We start from the raw sequence: 17,838 nt of genomic DNA on the forward strand, positions 1-17,838 counted from the left end.
CATAGATTAGTGTGTGATGATGAGGAGGAGGCAGTGTAGTGTAGGGTACACTGGGGAGGTCACATAGATTAGTGTGATGATGAGGAGGCTGTGCTGTGTAGTGTACACTGGGGAGGTCACATAGATTAGTGTGTGATGATGATGAGGAGGCTGTGCTGTGTAGTGTACACTGGGGAGGTCACATAGATTAGTGTGTGACGATGAGGAGGCTGTGCTGTGTAGTGTACACTGGGGAGGTCACATAGATTAGTGTGATGATGATGATGAGGAGGCTGTGCTGTGTAGTGTACACTGGGGAGGTCACATAGATTAGTGTGTGATGATGATGCTGATGAGGAGGCTGTGCTGTGTAGTGTACACTGGGGAGGTCACATAGATTAGTGTGATGATGAGGAGGCAGTGTAATGTATACTGGGGAGGTCACATAGATTAGTGTGTGATGATGAGGAGGCAGTGTAGTGTATACTGGGGAGGTCACATAGATTAGTGTGTGATGATGAGGAGGCTGTGCTGTGTAGTGTACACTGGGGAGGTCACATAGATTAGTGTGTGATGATGAGGAGGCTGTGTAGTGTAGTGCACACTGGGGAGGTCACATAGATTAGTGTGATGATGATGATGAGGAGGCTGTGCTGTGTAGTGTACACTGGGGAGGTCACATAGATTAGTGTGATGATGATGAGGAGGAGGCTGTGCTGTGTAGTGTACACTGGGGAGGTCACATAAATTAGTGTGTGATGATGAGGTGACTGTGCTGTGTAGTGTACACTGGGGAGGTCACATAGATTAGTGTGTGATGATGATGATGATGAGGAGGCTGTGTAGTGTAGGGTACACTGGGGGGGTCACATAGATTAGTGTGTGATGATGAGGAGGCTGTGTAATGTAGGGTACACTGGGGAGGTCACATAGATTAGTGTGTGATGATGATGAGGAGGCTGTGTAGTGTAGTGTACACTGGGGAGGTCACATAGATTAGTGTGTGATGATGATGAGGAGGCTGTGCTATGTAGTGTACACTGGGGAGGTCACATAGATTAGTGTGTGATGATGATGAGGAGGCTGTGTAGTGTAGTGTACACTGGGGAGGTCACATAGATTAGTGTGATGATGATGATGAGGTGACTGTGCTGTGTAGTGTACACTGGGGAGGTCACATAGATTAGTGTGTGATGATGATGAGGAGGCTGTGCTGTGTAGTGTACACTGGGGAGGTCACATAGATTAGTGTGTGATGATGATGAGGAGGCTGTGTAGTGTAGTGTACACTGGGAAGGTCACATAGATTAGTGTGTGATGATGAGGTGACTGTGCTGTGTAGTGTACACTGGGGAGGTTACATAGATTAGTGTGATGATGATGATGAGGAGGCTGTGTAGTGTAGTGTACACTGGGGAGGTGACATAGATTAGTGTGTGATGATGATGAGGAGGATGTGTAGTGTAGTGTACACTGGGGAGGTCACATAGATTAGTGTGTGATGATGATGAGGAGGCTGTGTAGTGTAGTGTACACTGGGGAGGTCACATAGATTAGTGTGTGGTGATGATGAGGAGGCTGTGTAGTGTACACTGGGGAGGTCACATAGATTAGTGTGTGATGATGAGGAGGCTGTGTAGTGTACACTGGGGAAGTCACATAGATTAGTGTGTGATGATGATTAGGAGGCTGTGTAGTGTAGTGTACACTGGGGAGGTCACATAGATTAGTGTGATGATGATGAGGAGGCTGTGTAGTGTATACTGGGGAGGTCACAGATTAGTGTGATGCTGATGAGGAGGCTGTGCTGTGTAGTGTACACTGGGGAGGTCACATAGATTAGTGTGTGATGATGATGAGGAGGCTGTGCTGTGTAGTGTACACTGGGGAGGTCACATAGATTAGTGTGTGATGATGATGATGATGAGGAGGTTGTGCTGTGTAGTGTACACTGGGGAGGTCACATAGATTAGTGTGTGATGCTGATGAGGAGGCTGTGCTGTGTAGTGTACACTGGGGAGGTCACATAGATTAGTGTGTGATGATGAGGAGGAGGCAGTGTAGTGTAGTGTACACTGGGGAGGTCACATAGATTAGTGTGTGATGATGAGGAGGCTGTGCTGTGTAGTGTACACTGGGGAGGTCACATAGATTAGTGTGTGATGATGATGATGATGAGGAGGCTGTGTAGTGTAGTGTACACTGGGGAGGTCACATAGATTAGTGTGTGATGCTGATGAGGAGGCTGTGCTGTGTAGTGTACACTGGGGAGGTCACATAGATTAGTGTGTGATGATGATGAGGAGGCTGTGCTGTGTAGTGTACACTGGGGAGGTCACATAGATTAGTGTGTGATGATGAGGAGGCTGTGTAGTGTAGTGTACACTGGGGAGGTCACATAGATTAGTGTGTGGTGATGATGAGGAGGCTGTGTAGTGTACACTGGGGAGGTCACATAGATTAGTGTGTGATGATGAGGAGGCTGTGCTGTGTAGTGTACACTGGGGAAGTCACATAGATTAGTGTGTGATGATGATGAGGAGGCTGTGTAGTGTACACTGGGGAGGTCACATAGATTAGTGTGATGATGATGAGGAGGCTGTGTAGTGTACACTGGGGAGGTCACATAGATTAGTGTGTGATGATGATGAGGTGGCTGTGTAGTGTACACTGGGGAGGTCACATAGATTAGTATGATGATGATGAGGAGGCTGTGCTGTGTAGTGTACACTGGGGAGGTCACATAGATTAGTGTGTGATGATGATGCTGATGAGGAGGCTGTGCTGTGTAGTGTACACTGGGGAGGTCACATAGATTAGTGTGATGATGAGGAGGCAGTGTAATGTATACTGGGGAGGTCACATAGATTAGTGTGTGATGATGAGGAGGCAGTGTAGTGTATACTGGGGAGGTCACATAGATTAGTGTGTGATGATGAGGAGGCTGTGCTGTGTAGTGTACACTGGGGAGGTCACATAGATTAGTGTGTGATGATGATGAGGTGGCTGTGTAGTGTAGTGCACACTGGGGAGGTCACATAGATTAGTGTGATGATGATGATGAGGAGGCTGTGCTGTGTAGTGTACACTGGGGAGGTCACATAGATTAGTGTGATGATGATGATGAGGAGGCTGTGCTGTGTAGTGTACACTGGGGAGGTCACATAAATTAGTGTGTGATGATGAGGTGACTGTGCTGTGTAGTGTACACTGGGGAGGTCACATAGATTAGTGTGTGATGATGATGAGGAGGCTGTGCTGTGTAGTGTACACTGGGGAGGTCACATAGATTAGTGTGTGATGATGAGGTGACTGTGCTGTGTAGTGTACACTGGGGAGGTCACATAGATTAGTGTGTGATGATGAGGAGGAGGCTGTGTAGTGTAGTGTACACTGGGGAGGTCACATAGATTAGTGTGTGATGATGATGAGGAGGCTGTGCTGTGTAGTGTACACTGGGGAGGTCACATAGATTAGTGTGTGATGATGAGGAGGCTGTGTAGTGTAGTGTACACTGGGGAGGTCACATAGATTAGTGTGTGGTGATGATGAGGAGGCTGTGTAGTGTACACTGGGGAGGTCACATAGATTAGTGTGTGATGATGAGGAGGCTGTGTAGTGTACACTGGGGAAGTCACATAGATTAGTGTGTGATGATGATGAGGAGGCTGTGTAGTGTACACTGGGGAGGTCACATAGATTAGTGTGATGATGATGAGGAGGCTGTGTAGTGTACACTGGGGAGGTCACATAGATTAGTGTGTGATGATGATGAGGTGGCTGTGTAGTGTACACTGGGGAGGTCACATACATTAGTATGATGATGATGAGGAGGCTGTGCTGTGTAGTGTACACTGGGTAGGTCACATAGATTAGTGTGTGATGATGAGGAGGCTGTGTAGTGTAGTGTACACTGGGGAGGTCACATAGATTAGTGTGTGATGATGATGAGGAGGCTGTGTAGTGTAGTGTACACTGGGGAGGTCACATAGATTAGTGTGTGGTGATGATGAGGAGGCAGTGTAGTGTACACTGGGGAGGTCACATAGATTAGTGTGTGATGATGAGGAGGCTGTGTAGTGTACACTGGGGAAGTCACATAGATTAGTGTGTGATGATGATTAGGAGGCTGTGTAGTGTAGTGTACACTGGGGAGGTCACATAGATTAGTGTGTGACGATGATGAGGAGGCTGTGTAGTGTAGGGTACACTGGGGAGGTCACATAGATTAGTGTGTAATGCTGATGAGGAGGCTGTCCTGTGTAGTGTACACTGGGGAGGTCACATCGATTAGTGTGTGATGATGATGAGGAGGTGTGTAGTGTAGTGTACACTGGGGAGGTTACATAGATTAGTGTGTGATGATGAGGAGGCTGTGTAGTGTAGGGTACACTGGGGAGGTCACATAGATTAGTGTGTGATGATGAGAAGGCTGTGCTGTGTAGTGTACACTGGGGAGGTCACATAGATTAGTGTGTGATGATGATGAGGAGGCTGTGCTGTGTAGTGTACACTGGGGAGGTCACATAGATTAGTGTGTGATGATGAGGAGGCTGTGCTGTGTAGTGTACACTGGGGAGGTCACATAGATTAGTGTGTGATGATGATGAGGAGGCTGTGCTGTGTAGTGTACACTGGGGAGGTCACATAGATTAGTGTGTGATGATGAGGAGGCTGTGCTGTGTAGTGTACACTGGGGAGGTCACATAGATTAGTGTGTGATGATGATGATGATGATGAGGGGGCTGTGCTGTGTAGTGTACACTGGGGAGGTCACATAGATTAGTGTGATGATGATGAGGAGGCTGTGCTGTGTAGTGTACACTGGGGAGGTCACATAGATTAGTGTGTGATGATGATGAGGAGGCTGTGCTGTGTAGTGTACACTGGGGAGGTCACATAGATTAGTGTGTGATGATGAGGAGGAGGCAGTGTAGTGTAGGGTACACTGGGGAGGTCACATAGATTACTGTGTGATGATGAGGAGGCTGTGCTGTGTAGTGTACACTGGGGAGGTCACATAGATTAGTGTGATGATGATGATGAGGAGGCTGTGCTGTGTAGTGTACACTGGGGAGGTCACATAGATTAGTGTGTGATGATGAGGAGGCTGTGTAGTGTAGTGTACACTGGGGAGGTCACATAGATTAGTGTGTGATGATGATGATGATGAGGAGGAGGTTGTGCTGTGTAGTGTACACTGGGGAGGTCACATAGATTAGTGTGTGATGATGATGAGGAGGCTGTGCTGTGTAGTGTACACTGGGGAGGTCACATAGATTAGTGTGGGATGATGATGAGGAGGCTGTGTAGTGTAGTGTACACTGGGGAGGTCACATAGATTAGTGTGTGATGCTGATGAGGAGGCTGTGCTGTGTAGTGTACACTGGGGAGGTCACATAGATTAGTGTGTGATGATGAGGAGGAGGCAGTGTAGTGTAGGGTACACTGGGGAGGTCACATAGATTAGTGTGATGATGAGGAGGCTGTGCTGTGTAGTGTACACTGGGGAGGTCACATAGATTAGTGTGTGATGATGATGAGGAGGCTGTGTAGTGTAGTGTACACTGGGGAGGTCACATAGATTAGTGTGTGATGATGATGAGGAGGCTGTGCTGTGTAGTGTACACTGGGGAGGTCACATAGATTAGTGTGTGACGATGAGGAGGCTGTGCTGTGTAGTGTACACTGGGGAGGTCACATAGATTAGTGTGTGATGATGATGAGGAGGCTGTGCTGTGTAGTGTACACTGGGGAGGTCACATAGATTAGTGTGTGATGATGATGCTGATGAGGAGGCTGTGCTGTGTAGTGTACACTGGGGAGGTCACATAGATTAGTGTGATGATGAGGAGGCAGTGTAGTGTATACTGGGGAGGTCACATAGATTAGTGTGTGATGATGAGGAGGCTGTGCTGTGTAGTGTACACTGGGGAGGTCACATAGATTAGTGTGTGATGATGATGAGGAGGCTGTGTAGTGTAGTGCACACTGGGGAGGTCACATAGATTAGTGTGATGATGATGATGAGGAGGCTGTGCTGTGTAGTGTACACTGGGGAGGTCACATAGATTAGTGTGATGATGATGAGGAGGAGGCTGTGCTGTGTAGTGTACACTGGGGAGGTCACATAGATTAGTGTGTGATGATGAGGTGACTGTGCTGTGTAGTGTACACTGGGGAGGTCACATAGATTAGTGTGTGATGATGAGGTGACTGTGCTGTGTAGTGTACACTGGGGAGGTCACATAGATTAGTGTGATGATGATGATGAGGAGGCTGTGTAATGTAGTGTAGTGTACACTGGGGAGGTGACATAGATTAGTGTGTGATGATGATGAGGAGGATGTGTAGTGTAGTGTACACTGGGGAGGTCACAGATTAGTGTGTGATGATGAGGTGACTGTGCTGTGTAGTGTACACTGGGGAGTTCACATAGATTAGTATGATGATGATGAGGAGGCTGTGCTGTGTAGTGTACACTGGGTAGGTCACATAGATTAGTGTGTGATGATGATGAGGAGGCTGTGTAGTGTAGTGTACACTGGGGAGGTCACATAGATTAGTGTGTGGTGATGATGAGGAGGCTGTGTAGTGTAGTGTACACTGGGGAGGTCACATAGATTAGTGTGTGGTGATGATGAGGAGGCTGTGCTGTGTAGTGTACACTGGGGAGGTCACATAGATTAGTGTGTGATGATGAGGAGGCTGTGCTGTGTAGTGTACACTGGGGAGGTCACATAGATTAGTGTGTGATGATGAGGAGGCTGTGTAGTGTACACTGGGGAAGTCACATAGATTAGTGTGTGATGATGATTAGGAGGCTGTGTAGTGTAGTGTACACTGGGGAGGTCACATAGATTAGTGTGATGATGATGAGGAGGCTGTGTAGTGTACACTGGGGAGGTCACATAGATTAGTGTGTGATGATGATGAGGAGGCTGTGTAGTGTAGTGTACACTGGGGAGGTCACATAGACTAGTGTGATGATGATGAGGTGGCTGTGTAGTGTACACTGGGGAGGTCACATAGATTAGTATGATGATGATGAGGAGGCTGTGCTGTGTAGTGTACACTGGGTAGGTCACATAGATTAGTGTGTGATGATGATGAGGAGGCTGTATAGTGTAGTGTACACTGGGGAGGTCACATAGATTAGTGTGTGATGATGATGAGGAGGCTGTGTAGTGTAGTGTACACTGGGGAGGTCACATAGATTAGTGTGTGGTGATGATGAGGAGGCAGTGTAGTGTACACTGGGGAGGTCACATAGATTAGTGTGTGATGATGATGAGGAGGCTGTGTAGTGTAGTGTACACTGGGGAGGTCACATAGATTAGTGTGTGGTGATGATGAGGAGGCAGTGTAGTGTACACTGGGGAAGTCACATAGATTAGTGTGTGATGATGATTAGGAGGCTGTGTAGTGTAGTGTACACTGGGGAGGTCACATAGATTAGTGTGATGATGATGATGAGGAGGCTGTGCTGTGTAGTGTACACTGGGGAGGTCACATAGATTAGTGTGTGACGATGATGAGGAGGCTGTGTAGTGTAGGGTACACTGGGGAGGTCACATAGATTAGTGTGTGATGCTGATGAGGAGGCTGTGCTGTGTAGTGTACACTGGGGAGGTCACATCGATTAGTGTGTGATGATGATGAGGAGGTGTGTAGTGTAGTGTACACTGGGGAGGTTACATAGATTAGTGTGTGATGATGAGGAGGCTGTGTAGTGTAGGGTACACTGGGGAGGTCACATAGATTAGTGTGTGATGATGAGAAGGCTGTGCTGTGTAGTGTACACTGGGGAGGTCACATAGATTAGTGTGTGATGATGAGGAGGAGGCTGTGCTGTGTAGTGTACACTGGGGAGGTCACATAGATTAGTGTGTGATGATGATGAGGAGGCTGTGCTGTGTAGTGTACACTGGGGAGGTCACATAGATTAGTGTGTGATGATGATGAGGAGGCTGTGTAGTGTAGTGTACACTGGGGAGGTCACATAGATTAGTGTGTGATGATGAGGTGACTGTGCTGTGTAGTGTACACTGGGGAGGTCACATAGATTAGTGTGTGATGATGATGAGGAGGCTGTGCTGTGTAGTGTACACTGGGGAGGTCACATAGATTAGTGTGATGATGATGAGGAGGCTGTGTAGTGTAGTGTACACTGGGGAGGTCACATAGATTAGTGTGTGATGCTGATGAGGAGGAGGCTGTGCTGTGTAGTGTACACTGGGGAGGTCACATAGATTAGTGTGTGATGCTGATGAGGAGGCTGTGTAGTGTAGTGTACACTGGGGAGGTCACATAGATTAGTGTGTGATGATGATGAGGAGGCTGTGCTGTGTAGTGTACACTGGGGAGGTCACATAGATTAGTGTGTGATGATGATGAGGAGGCTGTGCTGTGTAGTGTACACTGGGGAGGTCACATAGATTAGTGTGTGATGATGATGAGGAGGCTGTGCTGTGTAGTGTACACTGGGGAGGTCACATAGATTAGTGTGTGATGATGATGAGGAGGCTGTGCTGTGTAGTGTACACTGGGGAGGTCACATAGATTAGTGTGATGATGATGATGAGGAGGCTGTGCTGTGTAGTGTACACTGGGGAGGTCACAGATTAGTGTGTGATGATGTGGAGGAGGAGGCTGTGCTGTGTAGTGTACACTGGGGAGGTCACATAGATTAGTGTGTGAGGCTGATGAGGAGGCTGTGTAGTGTAGTGTACACTGGGGAGGTCACATAGATTAGTGTGTGATGCTGATGAGGAGGCTGTGTAGTGTACACTGGGGAGGTCACATACATTAGTGTGTGATGATGATGAGGAGGTTGTGCTGTGTAGTGTATACTGGGGAGGTCACAGATTAGTATGATGATGATGAGGAGGCTGTGCTGTGTAGTGTACACTGGGGAGGTCACATAGATTAGTGTGTGATGATGAGGAGGAGCCTGTGCTGTGTAGTGTACACTTAGGAGGTCACATAGATTAGTGTGTGATGATGAGGAGGCTGTGTAGTGTACACTGGGGAGGTCACATAGATTAGTGTGTGATGATGAGGTGACTGTGCTGTGTAGTGTACACTTAGGAGGTCACATAGATTAGTGTGTGATGATGAGGAGGCTGTGTAGTGTACACTGGGGAGGTCACATAGATTAGTGTGTGATGATGATGATGAGGAGGATGTGCTGTGTAGTGTACACTGGGGAGGTCACATAGATTAGTGTGTGATGATGAGGAGGAGGCTGTGCTGTGTAGTGTACACTTAGGAGGTCACATAGATTAGTGTGTGATGATGATGAGGAGGCTGTGTAGTGTAGTGTACACTGGGGAGGTCACATAGATTAGTGTGTGATGATGATGATGAGGAGGCTGTGTAGTGTAGTGTACACTGGGGAGGTCACATAGATTAGTGTGATGATGATGAGGAGGCTGTGTAGTGTACACTGGGGAGGTCACATAGATTAGTGTGTGATGATGATGATGAGGAGGCTGTGTAGTGTAGTGTACACTGGGGAGGTCACATAGATTAGTGTGATGATGATGAGGTGGCTGTGTAGTGTAGTGTACACTGGGGAGGTCACATAGATTAGTGTGATGATGAGGAGGCTGTGTAGTGTATACTGGGGAGGTCACATAGATTAGTGTGTGATGATGATGAGGAGACTGTGCTGTGTAGTGTACACTGGGGAGGTCACATATATTAGTGTGTGATGATGATGAGGAGGCTGTGCTGTGTAGTGTACACTGGGGAGGTCACATAGATTAGTGTGATGATGATGATGAGGAGGCTGTGTAATGTAGTGTAGTGTACACTGGGGAGGTGACATAGATTAGTGTGTGATGATGATGAGGTGGCTGTGTAGTGTAGTGTACACTGGGGAGGTCACATAGATTAGTGTGATGATGATGAGGAGGCTGTGCTGTGTAGTGTACACTGGGGAGGTCACATAGATTAGTGTGTGATGATGATGAGGAGGCTGTGTAGTGTACTCTGGGGAGGTCACATAGATTAGTGTGTGATGATGATGAGGAGGCTGTGTAGTGTAGTGTACACTGGGGAGGTCACATAGATTAGTGTGTGATGATGATGAGGAGGCTGTGTAGTGTACACTGGGGAGGTCACATAGATTAGTGTGTGATGATGATGAGGAGGCTGTGCTGTGTAGTGTACTCTGGGGAGGTCACATAGATTAGTGTGTGATGATGATGAGGAGGCTGTGCTGTGTAGTGTACACTGGGGAGGTCACATAGATTAGTGTGTGATGATGAGGAGGCTGTGTAGTGTACACTGGGGAGGTCACATAGATTAGTGTGTGATGATGATGAGGAGGCTGTGCTGTGTAGTGTACACTGGGGAGGTCACATAGATTAGTGTGTGATGATGATGAGGAGGCTGTGTAGTGTAGTGTACACTGGGGAGGTCACATAGATTAGTGTGATGATGATGAGGAGGCTGTGTAGTATAGTGTACACTGGGGAGGTCACATAGATTAGTGTGTGATGATGATGAGGAGGCTGTGTAGTGTACACTGGGGAGGTCACGTAGATTAGTGTGATGATGAAGAGGAGGCTGTGCTGTGTAGTGTACATTGGGGAGGTCACATAGATTAGTGTGATGATGATGAGGAGGCTGTGCTGTGTAGTGTACACTGGGGAGGTCACATAGATTAGTGTGTGATGATGAGGAGGCTGTGCTGTGTAGTGTACACTGGGGAGGTCACATAGATTAGTGTGTGATGATGAGGAGGCTGTGCTGTGTAGTGTACACTGGGGAGGTCACATAGATTAGTGTGTGATGATGAGGAGGCTGTGCTGTGTAGTGTACACTGGGGAGGTCACATAGATTAGTGTGTGATGATGAGGAGGCTGTGCTGTGTAGTGTAGTGTAGTGTACACTGGGGAGGTGACATAGACACTGGCCTGTATACTAACATGACATGGGATAGAGCTCCTGTATCTGCTGTCTGTGTAATACTCGATGGGAGAGAATGGAGCTGTGTGAGTGACACTTAGTAATAAATGTACATTGTCTGATGCCAGCTCAGTCATAGCCAGTTATTATCGCTAGTGTTATTGATCGGAGACTGTGTCCTGCTTTTGTCTTGCAGGTTTCCCAGGTTCCAAACTATCCTTCTTCATACAGGTATGTTTATAGGAACGCTGGTTATACCAAGGGTCTGGGGAATAAGTAGCTTATATTTGTCTGTACACTATTAAACTGTGGAGAAACTGTCACTATTGTGTAACATGAGCGAGATTTGCACGTTTTATTCTTGTGATTAACAAACCACGTCACAGACGCCTTTCATCCCTTCTTCTCTAATTGAGCAAATTCTCTGTCTCTTGCTTTGTAATTACAATCTTGCTTTGTGATATAGTTACTGGTTTAATGAGTAGCGTCAGTAAGTCTATTACAGCTGCACTCATAACTATTGCGCTAAACTGTTAGCCATACAGGTGTACCTCTATAGCGGCCGTACAGGTGTACCTCTATAGCGGCCGTACAGGTGTACCTCTATAGCGGCCGTACAGGTGTACCTCTATAGCGGCCGTACAGGTGTACCTCTATAGCGGCCGTACAGGTGTACCTCTATAGCGGCCGTACAGGTGTACCTCTATAGCGGCCGTACAGGTGTACCTCTATAGCGGCCGTACAGGTGTACCTCTATAGCGGCCGTACAGGTGTACCTCTATAGCGGCCGTACAGGTGTACCTCTATAGCGGCCGTACAGGTGTACCTCTATAGCGGCCGTACAGGTGTACCTCTATAGCGGCCGTACAGGTGTACCTCTATAGTGGCTGTACAGGTGTACCTCTATAGTGGCTGTACAGGTGTACCTCTATAGCGGCCGTACAGGTGTACCTCTATAGCGGCCGTACAGGTGTACCTCTATAGCAGGCGAATGTTTGCTTTCTCCGTGTATATAGCGTTCCCCTGTAAGTGTATATGCGGAAGCACATGATTTTCTAGTAACACTACAATGAGCGTATTTATCGACCCAGTTCACAAGCGCGGATCATGGATGTCCTGACTGGTGTCTACTGCAAGAAACCAGGCGCTTCTATTTTATTGAGCATTTTAACCAGGACCCAGCTATAAAGGAACCTTGAGCCAGAAGAGTGTGTACAAAACATATATTGGTGTAACTAAGAGCCACACATTCACTATGATGTCCCTGTTCTGTGTGGGGGGGGGTGTGTGTAGCGTTAGGGGGGCGTAGCGTTAGGGGGGCACATCTGGATGGTGTAAAGATTGAGCATGTGCAGAGTAATCCTCCTTTCTGCCCTCATGTAGGAACCAATCAGCCCCAAAGCTGCCGATCTGTTCTCTTTACAAATCGATTCATCTCTTTATTGTCCCTTTTCTTTGAAGTCTGACAATTCTCCACAGGGTTCTCCAGCTGCTGAAATCCTCTGTACAGACTGTGACCCAAACTGCCGACTGTTTTATAAGATGTGGGGAACTGTTAAATCTGTGCTGATTACTTACCCGTTACCTCTGTTCTTGTCACAGGAATTTTTAGATCACTTTAATGCCTATCTCGGTACCCCCCAAACCTCCTGGAAGGTGCATGATGAGCGCACGGCCAGTCCGAGACCTCAGATAATGATAACTCAGAGTCCTGTTACTTCTCGTCTATGTCCTTATACCCGCGCTGTATGCAGCCATTAATACTGCAATGTCTCCTGATCACCATCACCCAGATTGTACATATTCACAGCCAATTACAGTCATCACAAGCGATTTACCTAATCAATCCAATGCTCTGACCATTTGTATTTAAAGCAAATTCCCCTGATCTTTGTTTAAAGAGAAATTGATCACTGAGCTTATACTATTCAGCTTCCAGAGGGCCATTGATTAGTACATTAATCCCTCTGCCTCATACACCATATGCGATATCCTTTTATCATTTATTAACTCATTTTAGAGTGATTAATTACAATGTGGTTTATGGGAAGGGAGCGCCTCAATCATTCATTGTCTCTAAATTATGTATATTTTGAAAATACAAACTTACACATTTCTTGATAAAAACAATAGAAATCTAAGCGAACTTGTCTATATATGAATAATACAACTCAGCATTATTTACAATAAAAAATATTTTTAAATGTGTGTTTTCCTGGTGTTCTTTGTAACACTATAACACAAATGTATCATTACTGTAGTTCCTGTACTTTCCATGATTCACACATAGGAGTAAGAGAGTAACTTTACACGTTCCCCTGCAGTCAGCGCAGAGGCGCTAAGGCGGACTATTTACCATACGGGGGATATCCACAAAATGACAGTATCCCCTGAATGCATCTAGTTGTGGACTTCTGATATCCACGGCTATCCTCTGTTTTCAGGGGATATTTACCAAGCTGCCATCGTAGCCTATGTACTACTTACCGTAAATCCGTAGGATACATCCCCATTAATGAGCAGCAGCGCAGTCGGAACCTTAAAAATAAAGGTAAGTTATCCCATTAGCATCACACATTGCAGGAAAAGGCTCCGTCCTGAGCCCCCGTCTCTGGATGTGTCTGTAGCTACATTTGGGAATTCTTTAATTTCTTATTGCCATGAAATTATAATTATAGGGTTTAATACACAATAATTAATAAATCTGGCCCTAGAGTTGGAAATTGATGTACTGTATGCTACCTCTTCAGTGTGTAATAAGCTGCCCAGCATGTACACATAATACATGTATGTGCCCCCTGCAGTGTAATAATACATGTATGTGCCCCCTGCAGTGTAATAATACATGTATGTGCCCCCTGCAGTGTAATAATACATGTATGTGCCCCCTGCAGTGTAATAATACATGTATGTGCCCCCTGCAGTGTAATAATACATGTATGTGCCCCCTGCAGTGTAATAATACATGTATGTGCCCCCTGCAGTGTAATAATAAAGCTGTACAGCATGTATGTGATACATACAGAGCAGCCAGTAATTACCCTGTATACACATAATACATGTATGTGCCCCTGCAGTGTAATAATAAAGCTGTACAGCATGTGTGTAATACATACAGTAATTACCCAGCATGCACACATAATACATGTATGTGCCCCCTGCAGAGTAATAATAAAGCTGTACAGCATGTGTGTGATACATACAGAGCAGCCAGTAATTACCCTGTATACACATAATACATGTATGTGCCCCCTGCAGTGTAATAATAAAGCTGCCCAGCATGTGTGTGATACATACAGTAATTACCCAGCATGCACACATAATACATGTATGTGCCCCCTGCAGAGTAATAATAAAGCTGTACAGCATGTGTGTGATACATACAGAGCAGCCAGTAATTACCCTGTATACACACATAATACATGTATGTGCCCCCTGCAGTGTAATAATAAAGCTGCCCAGCATGTGTGTGATACATACAGTAATTACCCAGCATGCACACATAATACATGTATGTGCCCCCTGCAGTGTAATAATAAAGCTGTACAGCATGTGTGTGATACATACAGTAATTACCCAGCATGCACACATAATACATGTATGTGCCCCCTGCAGTGTAATAATAAAGCTGTACAGCATGTGTGTGATACATACAGAGCAGCCAGTAATTACCCTGCATGCTCACATAATACATGTATGTGCCCCCTGCAGTGTAATAATAAAGCTGCCCAGCATGTGTGTGATACATACAGTAATTACCCAGCATGCACACATAATACATGTATGTGCCCCCTGCAGTGTAATAATAAAGCTGTACAGCATGTGTGTGATACATACAGTAATTACCCAGCATGCACACATAATACATGTATGTGCCCCCTGCAGTGTAATAATAAAGCTGTACAGAATGTGTGGGATACATACAGAGCAGCCAGTAATTACCCTGTATACACATAATACATGTATGTGCCCCCTGCAGTGTAATAATAAAACTGTACACCATGTGTGGGATACATACAGAGCAGCCAGTAATTACCCTGCATGTACACATAATACATGTATGTGCCCCCTGCAGTGTAATAATAAAGCTGTACAGCATGTGTGGGATACATACAGAGCAGCCAGTAATTACCCTGCATGTACACATAATACATGTATGTGCCCCCTGCAGTATAATAATAAAGCTGCCCAGCATGTGTGTGATACATACAGAGCAGCCAGTAATTACCCTGTATGTACACATAATTCATGTATGTGCTCCCTGCAGTGTAATAATAAAGCTGTACAGCATGTGTGTGATACATACAGAAGGAGCCAGTAATTACCCTGCATGTACACATAATACATGTATGTGCCCCCTGCAGTGTAATAATAAAGCTGTACAGCATGTGTGGGATACATACAGAGCAGCCAGTAATTACCCTGTATGTACACATAATACATGTATGTGCCCCCTGCAGTGTAATAATAAAGCTGTACAGCATGTGTGGGATACATACAGAGCAGCCAGTAATTACCCTGTATACACATAATACATGTATGTGCCCCCTGCAGTGTAATAATAAAGCTGTACAGCATGTGTGTGATACATACAGAGCAGCCAGTAATTACCCTGCATGTACACATAATACATGTATGTGCCCCCTGCAGTGTAATAATAAAGCTGTACAGCATGTGTGTGATACATACAGAAGGAGCCAGTAATTACCCTGCATGTACACATAATACATGTATGTGCCCCCTGCAGTGTAATAATAAAGCTGTACACCATGTGTGTGATACATACAGAGCAGCCAGTAATTACCCAGCATGCACACATAATACATGTATGTGCCCCCTGCAGTGTAATAATAAAGCTGTACAGCATGTGTGTGATACATACAGAAGGAGCCAGTAATTACCCTGTATACACATAATACATGTATGTACCCCCTGCAGTGTAATAATAAAGCTGTCCAGCATGTGTGTGATACATACAGAGCAGCCAGTAATTACCCTGCATGTACACATAATACATGTATGTGCCCCCTGCAGTGTAATAATAACGCTGTACAGCATGTGTGTGATACATACAGAGCAGCCAGTAATTACCCTGCATGTACACATAATACATGTATGTGCCCCCTGCAGTGTAATAATAAAGCTGTACAGCATGTGTGTGATACATACAGTAATTACCCAGCATGCACACATAATACATGTATGTGCCCCCTGCAGTGTAATAATAAAGCTGTACAGCATGTGTGTGATACATACAGAAGGAGCCAGTAATTACCCTGTATACACATAATACATGTATGTACCCCCTGCAGTGTAATAATAAAGCTGTACAGCATGTGTGTGATACATACAGAGCAGCCAGTAATTACCCTGCATGTACACATAATACATGTATGTGCCCCCTGCAGTGTAATAATAAAGCTGTACAGCATGTGTGTGATACATACAGAGCAGCCAGTAATTACCCTGTATGTACACAATACATGTATGTGCCCCCTGCAGTGTAATAATAAAGCTGTACAGCATGTGTGTGATACATACAGAGCAGCCAGTAATTACCCTGTATGTACACATAATACATGTATGTGCCCCCTGCAGTGTAATAATAAAGCTGTACAGCATGTGTGTGATACATACAGAGCAGCCAGTAATTACCCTGTATACACATAATACATGTATGTGCCCCCTGCAGTGTAATAATAAAGCTGTACAGCATGTGTGTGATACATACAGAGCAGCCAGTAATTACCCTGCATGTACACATAATACATGTATGTGCCCCCTGCAGTGTAATAATAACGCTGTACAGCATGTGTGTGATACATACAGAGCAGCCAGTAATTACCCTGTATGTACACAATACATGTATGTGCCCCCTGCAGTGTAATAATAAAGCTGTACAGCATGTGTGTGATACATACAGAGCAGCCAGTAATTACCCTGCATGTACACATAATACATGTATGTGCCCCCTGCAGTGTAATAATAAAGCTGTACAGCATGTGTGTGATACATACAGAGCAGCCAGTAATTACCCTGCATGTACACATAATACATGTATGTGCCCCCTGCAGTGTAATAATAACGCTTTACAGCATGTGTGTGATACATACAGAGCAGCCAGTAATTACCCTGTATACACATAATACATGTATGTGCCCCCTGCAGTGTAATAATAAAGCTGTACAGCATGTGTGTAATACATACAGAAGGAGCCAGTAATTACCCTGTATACACATAATACATGTATGTGCCCCCTGCAGTGTAATAATAAAGCTGTACAGCATGTGTGTGATACATACAGAAGGAGCCAGTAATTACCCAGTATGTACACATAATACATGTATGTGCCCCCTGCAGTGTAATAATAAAGCTGTACAGCATGTGATACATACAGACCAGCCAGTAATTACCCTGTATGTACACATAATACATGTATGTGCCCCCTGCAGTGTAATAATAAAGCTGTACAGCATGTGTGTGATACATACAGAGCAGCCAGTAATTACCCTGTATACACATAATACATGTATGTGCCCCCTGCAGTGTAATAATAAAGCTGTACAGCATGTGTGGGATACATACAGAGCAGCCAGTAATTACCCTGCATGTACACATAATACATGTATGTGCCCCCTGCAGTGTAATAATAACGCTGTACAGCATGTGTGTGATACATACAGAGCAGCCAGTAATTACCCTGTATGTACACAATACATGTATGTGCCCCCTGCAGTGTAATAATAAAGCTGTACAGCATGTGTGTGATACATACAGAGCAGCCAGTAATTACCCTGTATGTACACATAATACATGTATGTGCCCCCTGCAGTGTAATAATAAAGCTGTACAGCATGTGTGTGATACATACAGAGCAGCCAGTAATTACCCTGTATACACATAATACATGTATGTGCCCCCTGCAGTGTAATAATAAAGCTG

General features: G+C 45.5%; 1 protein-coding gene across 3 annotated transcripts in view; it reads left to right on the top strand.

The window, feature by feature from the left end:
- The window catches only part of EPS8 (EGFR pathway substrate 8, signaling adaptor), a 247,660-nt gene that overhangs the window by 180,105 nt on the left and 49,717 nt on the right, over nt 1-17,838 (top strand). For all 3 annotated transcript variants that reach the window (XM_088461541.1, XM_088461543.1, XM_088461542.1), the window contains one exon: nt 11,093-11,127. In XM_088461541.1, coding sequence (XP_088317667.1) covers nt 11,093-11,127 — 35 coding nt within the window. The remainder of the gene's footprint in view (nt 1-11,092; nt 11,128-17,838) is intronic.

The sequence above is a fragment of the Taudactylus pleione genome, unplaced genomic scaffold (genome assembly GCF_031769625.1).
Source record: "Taudactylus pleione unplaced genomic scaffold, aTauple2 ptg001061l, whole genome shotgun sequence".
Lineage (NCBI taxonomy): Eukaryota > Metazoa > Chordata > Amphibia > Anura > Myobatrachidae > Taudactylus > Taudactylus pleione.